The 14,867-nt window shown below is 43.8% G+C and overlaps 1 protein-coding gene across 1 annotated transcript; it reads left to right on the top strand.

Moving 5' to 3' along the window:
* Positions 1–3,995: 3,995 nt before the first annotated feature.
* Positions 3,996–4,733, top strand: LOC125643988 (actin, cytoplasmic 2-like). Its single transcript, XM_048867345.2, has one exon. It carries the CDS (start codon positions 3,996–3,998, stop codon positions 4,731–4,733), a length of 738 nt encoding a protein of 245 aa, XP_048723302.1.
* Positions 4,734–14,867: the final 10,134 nt, after the last annotated feature.

Genomic DNA, 14,867 nt, shown 5'->3' with positions numbered 1-14,867 from the left:
TTGTAACAGGATTTAGCAGGACTAGATTATCTGTCAAGGATTAAACCCTACCAGGAGACAGCATTATGGAGAGATTATTTTGTGATATATATATATATATATATATATATATATAAATTCACTGAAGGAGATCACAGGATTATCCTGCAACAAGATTCATTTATGGCGAGACAATGATGGACAATCGGGGAAGGGGCCAATGCCATCTTAACATGTGCTCTCCAATGTGGAATCATCCAAGTATATATGATCGTCCACTGTGGGCTCTGGGAGGGAAAAGCATACAAGATACCAATGATGCCTCCCTCAGTTTGAGAGAAAAACTTCTGGAGAAGATCAGGTCAAAGGTCATTAATTTATAGGTAGTTTCTTAACTGACCCTAATTTCTGAAGCATTATTAGCCTTCTAACAGTCATCCAGTAGATGGAAGCCAGGGCTTGGGAGACGAGCAGCATCTAAATGGAGATTTGCAGTGAGTCCAGCTCTTTTCACTTTCCAGAAAGATGGTGGCAGGACTGGTTGGGAATATTTTAGCTCTGCATAGAAAGGGTATTTCTGCCTTACGGCCTATGAGAGAAGAAGAAAAACAGAGAAGGGAAGAAAGAGAAAAATAAGAAGAAGAAAAAAAAGAGTTGATCCCCCAAAGCTAAGAATGGTTTCTGGAAATTCATGGGTGGGAATGAGGTGAAGAAAACACGTTGATTTGAATCCCCCTGATACAAACCTGCCTCTAAAGCTTTGGTTCTTGGTCAGTCCAAAACCCAAAGTGGCCTTTGGCATTCTAGAGTGAGGGCATGCTATGGGCAAGATGGCAGAGATCCTCCTAAGAAACTGGATCTTAGTGGCATTAAATCTGAACAGGAACCCAAACTGAACCAAAGCCAGATTCAGACACTGTTTCTTCACCTTTGTCCTAGTTAAAACAGGAGAGTTACTCTTTATTCACTTGCTGGAGGATTCTCTGCTCCTTGAAGTCTTTAAACTACGATTTGAGGACTTCAATAGCACAGATATAGGTGTGAGGTTTTTTGCAGGAGTGGTGGGTGAAATTCTGTGGCCTGCATTGTGCAGGAGGTCAGACTAGATGATCATAATGGTCCCTTCTGACCTAAATATCTATGAATCTATTCCAAGTCTCTCTTTCTCAGTAACAGGCTCAGAGAAGTATTCAGGCAAAGGAGAAAGCAGTCCCAATGGCTAATTGAGAACCAAACCTACAAATCAAAGAGCTCTGTGCAATCACCATTATGTTCTGGAGTTGCATGTAGTTACCCACCTCTGGGACTCTCATCTGGGACTGCATCCGCCCTGCTAAGTGGGACAGGGGTCCTGATATGGAAAAAAGCAAACATGGTACAGAAGAGCTTAAGAACGAGTGTTACACAGCACCCATCCGACACAAAATTATGGTTGAAACCTTACCTCTTCTATACCATTGGTTTCAAAGGGAGTTAGGCACTTATATACCTCTGAGGATCTGGGCCTATGAGTCTTCAGGGTTAGTATAGCTCACGAAAGACCAGTCTCAACATTCCACAAAAGTATTACCCTGCAGCCAGAGCCATTTTCAGGTCATATTTCCTTGTGATTTCTCAGTGTGCCTACTGTGCATTTCAAAGAATAAGGGGGTGGGGGAAGATACAGGATTCTACAAATGGGATACAGGATGGGCAAAATGGGATCCCATGCAAATTAGCTGGGTTCAATTCAAGAGGCTATACAAATTGTGTGGGGAAGGGAAGAAGTGGATTTTAGGGGGTGTTTACGTTTTATCTGAAAAATATTTTGGTGCCTGAAACCTCTCTCTCTCCAGGGAATGCATCCGATGAAGTGAGCTGTAGCTCACGAAAGCTTATGCTCAGATAAATTTGTTAGTCTCTGAGGTGCCACAAGTCCTCCTTTGCTTTTTCCAGTCAGTCTGTGGCTCTTATTTTTTAGCCATGTTATAGAGGGCATAATAGCAAATCATGCCTATTTAGAAACAGATTTCCATTTTTAATAAAGCCCAGCTCTGTATCCCTTTTCACATGCTGAGCAACCTGGGAACAAGAATGACTCCGCGTGAGTAAGGCTTACAGATTCTGTCCCATGCTGATTTTAAGATGATACTTTCCACAGAAAGGCTGCTTCGCACCCTGTACTTTTCAAATTGCTGCCGTCCATCTTTTAACAAAGAATCAGTTACAGCAAATCCTTCCATTCTTGCGTATAAATGGATGATCTGCATTTCTTCAGCCTCATGCACGAACCCTGAAGTCACACTCGAACAGCACAGTGAGGTACTGGATCTCTGCCACCTTTCAGACTGTAGAACGCCACCTTCCAAGTAATGCAATCAAAACAATCCATCTAAAAGCATTTCATTTGGGATGGATTGATGTGAATTGTTTAGAAAAAAGCTAAAGCTCTGTGGGACAACTAATGGGTGCTTATTAGGACAGCCAATGAACTATTCAATCAACTATACAGGGAAACTAATGGGGACTGGTAGGCAAAAGACTTGGTGAGGACTTACCTCTTTAAATAAAGCACAGAGGGTCTGGTGATTGGATTAATCAGTTTTAATTTTCATTGCTACCCCAATCATGGCAGTGTGGCCTACCGGGCACAGCACAGGACTAGAACTCAGGACAGCTGGGTTCTAATCCTGCCCTGTTGGGTGATCTTGGACAAGTCACTTCATTGCTCTGTGTCTCAGTTTCCCCATCTGTAAAACGGGGATAATGATACCCAATTCCTTTATAAAGTGCTTTGAGACCTACTGATAAAAAGCACCATCTAAAAGCTAGGTATTATTCACATACTGCACTCTGGTTTGTTTCACTTGCAGGTTGGGAAATACTGCCCATCAACTTTCCAAATCTGACTCATTTGGAAGATTCCTCATTAATTATCAGGCAGACTCTAAAGTCTAGCACTGCCACCAGGAAGGGCTTGGCAAAGGGTGTCATCTGTAAAGTTCTTTTAGATGAAAGCCCTATGTAAAGACAAGAGATTAACATGAGACAGGGAAAACCTCCCTGAGGGCGGAGACCCCCCACTCTTTACCATACTAGGTTAAGACCAACCTTGAAACCATCCCCACAATCCCCTGAACAAAAGCAGGCAAATAATTACACCCACCCTCTAGAAACAAAAAGCACTTCTTAATCAGTTTTCCCCCCATACCTTTAGATAGTCACAGCAGAGGGGACTCTGGAGATATCGCAGAATAATTTACAACTGTGGCAGTGAAGTGAGCTGACAGGGAAGGGAAAGGCTAGTTTCTCTTAAGAAGTAAGGGCCTGAAATTTGCAATTTGGAAGTGGGAAATACCCACCTCTGAACCAGCTCTTTAACTTACTTTTAGCATTGTACCACTGGCAGCTGATGTGGGGCCCTTCCGAGATGCACCCTGCAGAGGGTGAGTGAACAGATGGAAGCAATAGCTGCTGATTCCAGGTCATAACCCTCCGCACCTCTCCCTAACGCAAGCCAGGTGCATCAGGCACTGAGTAGCTTCTTCCCTGGACAAATGTCAGTGAACCAGTAGGCTCACCAAGAGACACCAATGAATGACTGCATCCTGCCCCATTCAGGGGCATGGCCATGTTTCCCTTAAATATGCCCCATACTGCAGGGGGAACCTCCTATCCAGCCAGCAGCAGTGCATCTCTGAGCTTCTGCTGTTGCAGTCATTCTCCCGGCTAACTCACTATAGCTGATGACAGGTTTCAGAGTAACAGCCGTGTTAGTCTGTATTCGCAAAAAGAAAAGGAGGACTTGTGGCACCTTAGAGACTAACCAATTTATTTGAGCATGAGCTTTCGTGAGCTACAGCTCACTTCATCGGATGCATACCGTGGAAACTGCAGCAGACTTTATATACACACAGAGAATATGAAACAATACCTCCTCCCACCCCACTGTCCTGCTGGTAATAGCTGCCACAAGTACTCCTTTTCTTATAGCTGATGAAGAGCTTGCTGCTCTGGTAATTGATAATGGCTCTGGTATGTGCAAAGCTGGCTTTGATGGGGATGATGCTCCCTGGGCTGTCTTCCCCTTCATTGTGGGGCACCCCAGGCACCACGGGGTCATGGTGGGGATGGGCCAGAAGGGCAGCTATGTGGGAGATGAAGCCCAGAGCAAGAGGGACATCCTGACCTTGAAGTATCCCACTGAGCATGGCATGGTCACCAAGTGGGATGACATGGAGAAGATCTGGCACCACACCTTCTACAATGAACTCCTGGTGGCCCCCAAAGAGCACTCTGTCCTACTCATGGAAGCCCCCTTGAACCCTAAAGCTAATAGGGAGAAGATGACTCGGATCACATGTGATACCTCTAGTGCCCCAGCTATGTATATAGCCACCTGGGCTGTGCTGTCCCTGTATATGTCTGGCCATCCCGCCAGCATTGTCATGGACTCTGGGAATGGTGTCCCCCACACTGTGCCCATCTATGAAGGCTGTGCCTTGCCCCATGCCATCCTGCACCTGGACTTGGCCGTCCGTGATCTGATCGACTTCCTCATGAAGATCCTTACCAAGAGAGGGTACAGCTTCACCACCATGGCTGAGAGGGAAATTGTGCGAGATGTCAAGGAAAAACTGTACTCTGTCACCCTGGACTTTGAGGTGGAGATGGCCATGGCTGCTTCATCTTCCTCCTTGGAGAAGAGCTATGAGCTACCTGATGGCCAGGTGATCGCTATTGGGAATGAGAGGTTCAGCCATTGTCCACTGTAAATGCTTCTAAATAAACTACCTGCAAGTGTATCCACACAACTGGAATAGTTCTGGTTCAAATAAAAACCCTTGCCAAGTTTCTGAGACTGATACTGAAGCTATCTGAAGGACACTACTTTGTTCATGTTAAATCTCCAAGGTTGGTCTAAGCTTCAGGAGAATCACACCATGTAAAGCTGTCTGCTTGCATCATTGCTAACTGGGACAGTCCACTATGTGATCTAAAATTGAAATGAGACTTTTTTTGGTGTGTGTGGGGGGAGCTGGTTGTAGGAATGCTAGGATCCTGTGAGATTTCTGTTTGCTGTAAATATTCTCCTCCTCCTTCCAATTATGAAATTCTCCAGGGCTTGAGCCCCAGTTTTGGGAGTGGGAGAAGTAATCAAGGCAGAATGCAATGACTGAACCACTAAGCATTGCAAACGTGCTGTCTCTCTCTTTCTCCCTCCTCCTTCCTCTGCGAGGTTAGCGCTCCAAGGAAAACAGGAGGAGACGCTTGCTATTCTGGAGCACCTAAGCATTACAAATAAGTTCCTTATGGCTTGCAAAAGCATGGTGCTAAGCACCATGCAACGTGGGCTGCATCTCTCACAATAGGAATGCTTAGAAGCTTCTGCAGAGCTCAAGTGGAAAATCAGGTTGCTTTGGAGTTTTGCAAAACCGAAGGCCTTATGCAGTGTCCTGAGTGCATTAAGAATACAGCTGACCCCTCTAACTGGGTTTGCCCATTCATAGATCTAATTCTAAAGTCTAAGCGGTATCTCTTTAATGTATTAGTAGCAATAAGAGCATAAACACATAGCTCATGCACAGCTGAGCCTTCCCTTTCCACCACCATATCCCCTTGCAGAGGACAGCATTATGCTGATTAACTTATATTGCCTCCAGCACAGGCGCTGGTCATGGTCACAGAACATGCACTGCAGCTGTAGGACCCAGATGCATCGCTGCCCTTGCTATGGCATGTGAATGCTACTTCCTCCTGACTAGTCCTATCTGGGGCTGTGGTTGGGTTCTTGTAGGACTGGTGAAGTAGCTGCATTGTCCTTTAGACTAGGAGACTAACTTCCTCTTGAGAGTGGTCAGTTTAGATGAGCTATTACTAGCAGGAGAGTGAGTTTGTGTGTGTATGGGGGTGGGGGGGATGTGAGAAAACCTGGATTTGTGCAGGAAATAGCCCGACTTGATTATGTAAAGAGTTGTCACTTTGGATGGGCTAGCACCAGCAGGAGAGTGAATTTGTGTGGGGGGGTGGAGGGTGAGAAAACCTGGATTTGTGCTGGAAATGGCCCACCTGATGATCACTTTAGATAAGCTATTACCAGCAGGACAGTGGGGTGGGAGGAGGTATTGTTTCATATTCTCTGTGTATATATAAAGTCTGCTACAGTTTCCACGGTATGCATCTGATGAAGTGAGCTGTAGCTCACGAAAGCTCATGCTCAAATAAATTGGTTAGTCTCTAAGGTGCCACAAGTACTCCTTTTCTTTTTCCTCTTAATTGTTAGGCTTCTCCTGTATAACCATCTGACTAAAGTTTTTTAGCTGTCCTCAGTCTCGCAGCTCCCCCGTTTGCCCTCCATTCACCCTGGGCCCTATAGAGAGAGACAGACACACACACACACCCTTGCAACTTGCATACAGCAGGAACCGAATCCATTTTTGTTGGCACTGAATGCAGTAGAAACTCTTCTGAAAAACTTCCCACAACTAACTGTCAGGCAAGCTTTTAAATAACTTGGAGCATTGTTATCATGAAGTTGTTAAGCTAATTAAGAACCATTACTAAATAGTTACGGGTAAACAGATGGGTACATACAGTAACTCATTTTCAAATAAGGACATGATAAACTTGTAATTTTTTCCTTGAATAAAGAACATACACTCCACTAGAGAAAGTAGTGCAGGAATTTATCAGCACTACTGCAAATAATTTAGAAAGAGCTAAACTGCATGATGGAAAGGGATCCCTTGTGTTCTATTTAGGACTCTCTTAACAGGATGTGATTTCAAGTGGAGGATTTTAGTGTATGAGGCTCCAGTTCCAAACTCAACTTGGGCTGAGAGCCACTTTGAAAGATAGGAACCTGAAACTGGGCTCCTAACTCAGTGGCCTGGTCTCTGAGTCTGCTGAGCAGCCAGCAGCTCCCACTGACTGCCATGGGAGCTGCTGGGTGCTCAGGACCCTTAATAAGTTCGCTCACTTAGTTCCTTCTGGCCTTTGAGTCCATGAAAAATAACTCTCCTGCAGCCAATGGATTTACACCAGTATGAAAGAATCGCTACCGGCGTGTGTGTATATATGCACGTTGAGGGGGAAAAATGAGATGTTTCCCAAACAAATACAACTGAACTGGCTGCTCAAGGCTTTGCCTTTGCCTTCACTGCTAAAAAAGGTGTGGAATTCCAGTGGAATAATGAAGGTATAGTAGCTATTGCTCTGTAAACTCTTAGTGGAGAGAAGGCTCTGTAGTTTTACCATGAGGTTAAGTAGGTGAGGTCAACCATGGGTAGGGCCATAGTGCTGACCTCACGTAAAACGACAGGAGCTTTGCTTCCACAGGATTTTACAGTGAGAGAACTATCCTGTGTTTGCAAAAAGAAAAGGAGGACTTGTGGCACCTTAGAGACTAACCAATTTATTTGAGCATGAGCTTTCGTGAGCTACAGCTCACTTCATCGGATGCATACCGATGAAAACTGCAGTTTCCACGGTATGCATCCGATGAAGTGAGCTGTAGCTCACGAAAGCTCATGCTCAGATAAATTGGTTAGTCTCTAAGGTGCCACAAGTACTCCTTTTCTTTTTGCGAATACAGACTAACATGGCTGTTACTCTGTATCCTGTGTTTATCTCACTATAACAAAAAATCCTCCACCACTAGTCTTCCTGCCCCAACAAGCTTCACTCAGGGTGAGAGGTGTCCTGTGTCTGTGAGGTAAGCTGGGAGGAATCTTATTGTTTTGTGAAACGAGTCAGCGTGATGTGCAAAAGAGGTAGGGCTGAAGCTGCATTATTCATAGAGGATCTTAAATATTTCAGTGAAAACAATCCAACGCTGATTTTGATTTTGTCCTTTCTTCCCCTACCATGACTACTTGGGTTTGGGGAGGGCAAAATGGGAATATGCTCTCGCTCCATACATGGGCTCTTGCAAATGTTTTGCAAAACTCCCAAAGTAAAATCAAGTTAATGGTTTTGCTAACCAAGCAGACCCCACTGTCTGTATGTAATAGTCTCTGAGAGAAATACAGTTAAGCTGTCGCCTCCTTGTTCAAGGCAGTCTTTAATTCTCTGTTTAGTGTTCTGGGAGAATGGCTGGTGAATGATTCAGTGCCTCACTTTGTTTTGAGATTCAGCAGCCGGGCTCTAATTTAAAAACACAAGCAAGAGGAAGACACAGGTAGAAGATGCATAGAGCAGAAATGACTGGTTGTGCTCTCCATGCCCCAAGAGTTGCTACCCTGTTAGTGCTCGCTTCCGTATCTTTCTCTTTTTCCTTTGGGCAATTTACCCAATCTGCAGAAACAAATCAGACAAAATTGCCCGTTCCCACATGGCAGCATAATATTGCACTATAATCACGTCTTGCAATATCTGAAGGAATCCAGTCAGAACACCAAAAGAAACTGACAGGTCAGCTAGTTAGAAAACCCTGCCTGCTGAGCTGCATGAAGCATAAGTCCTACCCTGCAGTGGCACAATTATCATGTTTAATTGTATTCGCTGCAAGGGAGATGGTGGCTCAGTTGCATAGATACACTGCTGCCATCACCTGGCAAAACACATACATTAGGGAACGCTCTCTCCACGACAATGAAAACAACGAGGAGTCCTTGTGGCACCTTAGAGGCTAACAAATTTACTTGGGCATAAGCTTTTGTGGGCTAAAACCCACTTCATCGGATGCATGCTAAATTTGTTAGTCTCTAAGGTGCCACAAGTGCTCCTCGTTGTTTTTGCTGATACAGACTAAAACGGCCACCTCTCTGAAACCTGACTCCACGACAGTGGGAATTAGCATTGAGATGTGCTGCAAACATCCAACAGCTGAACAAACACCCAGCACCATTGTTTTGTAATTGTTACATTGCCGATCGCTCTCTAAATGCAGTCGGAACAGTATTACAAACAGGGTATTCCATGTAGCAGAGATCTAGACCCCCTGGGCACGAATCAGTGTTACACACCAGGTTTCAGAGTAACAGCCGTGTTAGTCTGTATTCGCAAAAAGAAAAGGAGTACTTGTGGCACCTTAGAGACTAACCAATTTATTTGAGCATAAGCTTTCGTGAGCTACAGCTCACTTCATCGGATACACTGAAGTCAATTGAGTAATGCAGTGAGGATCAGGGCCCTTGCAAACAGGATGAAGCAAAGGCCAAACAGCCTTTGTAATTGGTCTCATTGGAGGTGAAGTCACAAGACTAGTGCATTCATATACTATGGACTTCTATTTACATAGCACCTGTACTGTCCGATGCATTTGCTATGCAGCCCTGAAAAGCAGACAGTCTGTCAACTTACAAAGTGCATGGACTTTTCAAGCTATTTAGTTTTAGGTCACTCATTTTCTTAGGTCATTGCCCCTCACAGTTCACCTTATTTGACACTTGCAGGGGAGACCACTATAATTATCCATGAAAGCGTTGGGCGCACAGCTGCCATCAGGACCTTGTGGACACTTATGCTAGGTAAAATATCACCCATTTTGCAATCCTCCTCCCCATTTTGAGAGTCTCTTGGGTGGTTTCATGAAGGAAAAAGTGAGATGTTTCACAATCCAATACCCACACTCATGCCCATGCTCCCAAAGACAGAGGTCTCTTGTTCTTCCCAGCAGAAATTGCTTTTCAATTCTGGAAAGAAACATACAAAAATATGCAGAAGAACAATTTGGACAGAGGGGAAAACTGGTTAAGAGAAAACTTCAAATGGGCAAACCCAGTTCCCCAAACCAAATCTCCACCCTATCTGATCAGGTACCTCTACCTTTGCCCTATGAGTCCTATGCCTTCCAAAGTTAATGAGGACACAAGCACTTCTGACTCTAACATGAGACTTTGAAATTTGTTCCCCACAAAGATTCATGGCACTAAAACTTGACTGTGCAAACATCCATGTAAAGTGCTTTGCAGCTCCCACCAAGCTCTACTCTGGTTAGTGGGAGGACATGCATGGAAGAAGGAGGGAAACTTCAAAAGGTTCATGGCCAAGCTTTGGATTGCCTTTCAAACCCTTTGGGCCTTAGTAAACCCAGGTCTCTAGCCTTTTCTCACAGCACTCATCACCCAGTGCTCACAAAACAGCCTAACAAGGCAAAACTTGACAGTAGCCTCTTGTGTGAGAGAAGGAACTAAACCAGCACCCTACAGCTGACTACTCCTGGACTTGAGGAAAATTCTACTCTGCTGGGAATCCTCATAGATCAATGACTAAAAGGACTATCTTAACAGTGATTTAAATTCTATCTCATGTCTCCTTTCTGTAGGGTTAAAAGTTTTTCACACCATCTCACTGTAAATGTTTACATTAATTCAGTGCAAACTTTTGCAATTACCTTAATTATACTTCAGTTTGTTAACTGACGAATGCACTGTGCCCTTTGTGGTGGAATATTTTCCATTCCTGAGTTGTGCATTCAACAATTTCCAAAACCAAGAAAAGGAGTACTTGTGGCACCTTAGAGACTAACAAATTTATTTGAGCATAGCTCACGAAAGCTACAGCTCACTTCACGAAAGCTCATGCTCAAATAAATTGGTTAGTCTCTAAGGTGCCACAAGTACTCCTTTTCTTTTTATCCTAACAGTGTCAAGAGTAAGAAATAAGTCAAAGGCAAGGGTGAAAGGCCCTGATTTTGATCTTATTTACACTGGTGTAACTCTGTTGTCTCCCAGTTTACAACAGTGTGAGAGCAGAATCACACTCAAAGCGTTTAACGCTAATATGCAATTCATATGGCTATTATGGGAAGTTCAGTATTTGTGCCTGAACCTTTGAAACCACACCTTTGGCACATCACCAGCCTGACCCAGCTATCATATTACCGTATATTCTACTCAGACTGATTGATTTGAGAAAGGGAAGGGGGGGGCGGAGCAAAAGAGCCTTGAAGAGTTGATAGCATCAATTCTCTCCTTAGAATGACTCCAAACTTCTGCTTGGCAAATAGAGGCTCAAGATGGGGAAGCGAACCAATAGTTCACTGGCTTGCTCCTGATATCTTCCCTTTTTAAAGGGAACTGAACACGGTTGAAAGATGCCACACTGATAGTGCTAGAGACCAAAGTCCTCTGTTTACTCATGAAACAGGTTCAGCATAAGCACTCTGTCAAAGGAGGGTCACTTCTGAGCGGGGCTGGATTTGAACCAGTGACCTAGAGGTGAAATGCTCCATATCCAGTCTCCTATTGCATTTATTTTCTAATGTGTCAGACCAAAGACCGCTAAGGAGCAAATAAACCAGCAAAGGGCCAGCACTCCAGACAGATCTTACTCGCTTTTATTTTTTTACTTTTAGCACGTATGCCCCTTACGATGATATATCATTTTCAGATTTTTGTATTAAAAGAAAAAACAGCCCATCATAAATACGAAAACCTGCCATTATCTCTACGCTGCATGGACCACCTTGGGAAAGAAGCAATCTGCTAATCAAAGCTGTTTTAAAATACCCAAGTTTATATTCAGCAACGACTTTTTATTTTAGCAAGCCATTGCTTCCCCGCTCTGAGAATGTGTTCACTACACTCTGCCTTGGAATTCGCTTTGCAGAGGTGCCATGTGCTAGAACAATTCAATAAAGATCTCCATACTGTCACAAAAGCTGGGTAGGCTTTAACATTTCCTTTGCTGTTATTTGACACAAACAATTCAAGATCATAACGGTATCTGCTACCACGATAGTTATCTGGCCAGAAAGTATTATTTTCTGCTAAACATACTAGGCCTGATTCTTCTCTTATTCACACCGGGTTCAGTCGAGCTTAACTTGATTAGTTTCAGAGGAGCTATTCCTAAATTACTCTGGTGTCAGTGAAAAGAGAATCAGGCCCAATGTCTCTTTTGTGCTGCTGGGAATGAGTATGCTGTCTTGAGTATTCCTTTATTGTGATGGTAAAGAAAGGCATGGATAATTACCATCTAAGAGGGATTTAGTTCACGGCATTTTTCAACCTCCTCAGATGTGTTTGGGTGAAATGGAAACTGCCTCTCTTTTCCATAGGTGGTGACAGCACAAATAAACCTGAATCACGTAACCTAGTCCTCAATAATCTGCTCTACAGATGATAATGGGAGTTTTGATCTCTTTCTACGTGAAATCCCCAAAGAGGAGCATAAAATTGGTGCAGAACAAAGAAAGGAAATTCAATAAAACAAAGAGAAGAGCAATACTGACCAGAAAAGGAAGGATGGTTTTGTGGTTAAAGCACTGGACTGGGACTCATGAGATTTGGGGTGAAATTCTGGCCCCATTAATGTTAATTGGGGCCAGGATTTCACCCTTGAGGACTATCCCAGCTCTGCCACAATCTTCTTGAGCTGCCTTGGGGAAGTCACTTTAACCCTGTCCCTCATTTTCCACATATGCTAACTGGGGATAATGCCTAACTCACAGAGGGTGTGGCGAGATTAATATTTGTAAAGCACTTTGAGCTATTTAATTTTAAAAAATTAAACAGCTCAGTTTTTAGAAGGGCAGACTAAACTGAGGGTACACATGAGAACTCACAGCAGACCAAATTTTCCTTACACTGGTAAACTTGGGGTGATTTGGGGTGGCACCTGTATGAGTGACAGGAAGATTTGACCCATCGTTTTCACATTGCTTTATTTACAAAATAAAAGTTAATATGATTTCAGCAAGCCACTAAAAAGTAGGGAAAAGTCAGGGCATTTTCTGCCAATTGATTTCAAAAGATATTTGGTACAGAGTTCTAGTTTCAGAAAATATGCCAGGAAAAAGGGGCCTTAACAGATTAGTCATGAAAAGGACAGAAAGACGTTAACTCTAGAAGAAGGAGGAAAATGAGATCAACAGTTTATTTCTATTATCTTTACCATATGTTCTATTCCAACTGGATTCACAAACTGCATGTCATCTTCAAGCACAGCTCTAGACCCTTTGAAGTGACCTGACCATATTATTGATTTAAACTAACCTCTCTCTTTGAACCCTAGGTCAAGGTTAGTGCTATAATAAAATATACCTTTTACAGCTGGCCTTTGCCAGTGTTGCCAACAAGTAACAAACCCCTTATTTAAGCATTCATTTTACTGAGTGTAGCATTGTATTTCTATTTTCCCTCCCCCATAGTCATTTCCTTCACAAACCCTAGCTAAGGAGAAAAAATTCTCATTTCCGGTCCAGGAGATCAATTTTAAACGTACTTGAAGTAAATGCAGATATTTAAGCTACATTTCTATGCCAAAAGGCACTGACACCAGACATGCTCTATTTCGAATATCCACGTACGCTAACCTACCACATCTTTGACTTCATAAGAAACCATACAGATACTTCTTCCACCAGCAAGGTCAGTTTAGCAACCTTCTATAAACCTGTCTTTGTGCAGAATCACAGCTATCCAACAAGGACAATATATCTAGAAAATATGTTTTAAGAGCACTTCCTGAGTAGGGAAGACATAATGGAGAGCTGCTTGTAAGCACACACAGGGCAACGCTCATCCTTGATGTAAGTTCATTGCCTTGCAGAGGAAGATAGGGATGGAAGTGAGGTGAAGTGAGGTCTTTGACTGCATGTAGGCAGCTGGGGGTGGAAACAGCACTGGGCTAAAAGTGTCTGTGGTTGTTTGGAGATGAGGAATGCAGGGATTAGGGCAGGGCATCAAGGCTGTACTCCACTCTGTTCAGGGCTTCTGAGTCTGCTGCTTCCTAGCCGAGAGTTTTGACTCCTAAATCCTCAGCCAGTGATCAGACAGCACTGTGCCTTTTACAGACAGCAGGAGGGTGACCATATTTCCTAAAGAGAAAATGGGACACCCTCAGCTTCTTGCCCAAGGTGCCTGTCCCCTCCTCCCCCCCCCCCCCACATGAGGCTGTTGCCCGTCGCTGGAACCCTCTGGGTGACCCCCCCCCTTGCATGTTGGAACACTACCTCCCCCAAGCCCTGCCTCCCCCCCCGTGGGGGAGGGGGCTAGCATTTCCGCTTGCCCCCCCCATGTTCCTTCACACTGCACCCCACTTTTTTGACATCTGTCCCATTTGCTCTTACCAACTGATCAAGTCAGCAAGAGCAAACAGGACATATGCCTCCTGAAAAAATAGTCGGGATGGCTGGGACAGGGCTTAAAAAAGGGACTGTCCCAGCCAAAATGGGATGTATGGTCACCCTAGATGGCAGTGGAAATGAACGTGGCTGGGCGACAGTAAAAAAAGAAATAAAACATTTAGAAATTTGTAATTCTTTGATACAACAGTGTTTTTAGAAAAGAAAGGAGTGAGGACAAGGGGCGAATGTTCGATTTTTGAAATCAGAGCAACACTTTCAACTCTTAATTAAATGCAGGAATTAGTTAGTTGACTAGATTTCTAATATTCCTCCAGACCCCAAAGCTTTAGCACTCTGTGTCCGTCAGAGCTGCTATGAGCAGGATTAAATGACATGGCGCTTAAAATGCAAGCAGCAGTTGGAGGTGCTTCTATACCGGGGCTCCCAGTGTTGTCAATACTAGAGGAGCTTAACTGGTATTAGCAACAGTGGGATTTTTGCTAGGGAGGTGATGTTTTAAATAATGATCAAATTAATAAAATCCCCCAAGTAGAGTTGTGGCCCCGAAAGGGGAGAAGTGCCAGAGTTTCCATGAAGTCCATTAAGCAGTTTGCTATTCCTATTGCGTGGAAGGTATTCAGATACTGCAGTGATGGGCAGCAGAATAAAACCCCAAGATAAATAAAAGGAGTACTTGTGACACCTTAGAGACTAACCAATTTATTTGAGCATAAGCTTTCGTGAGCTACAGCTCACTGCATCCGATGAACTGAGCTGTAGCTCACAAAAGCTCATGCTCAAATAAATTGGTTAGTCACTAAGGTGCCACAAGTCCTCCTTTTCTTTTTGCGAATACAGACTAACACGGCTGTTACTCTGAAACAAGATAAATAAG

The sequence above is a fragment of the Caretta caretta genome, chromosome 10 (genome assembly GCF_965140235.1).
Source record: "Caretta caretta isolate rCarCar2 chromosome 10, rCarCar1.hap1, whole genome shotgun sequence".
In the NCBI taxonomy this organism is placed as follows: domain Eukaryota; kingdom Metazoa; phylum Chordata; order Testudines; family Cheloniidae; genus Caretta; species Caretta caretta.
The sequence above is the reverse complement of the archived record's forward strand: the minus strand, read 5'-3'. Positions and strand labels throughout refer to the sequence as shown.

Excerpts from the sequence above, each read along its gene's own strand:
- LOC125643988 (XM_048867345.2), top strand. The coding sequence starts at position 3,996 with ATGTGCAAAGCTGGCTTTGATGGGGATGATGCTCCCTGGGCTGTCTTC.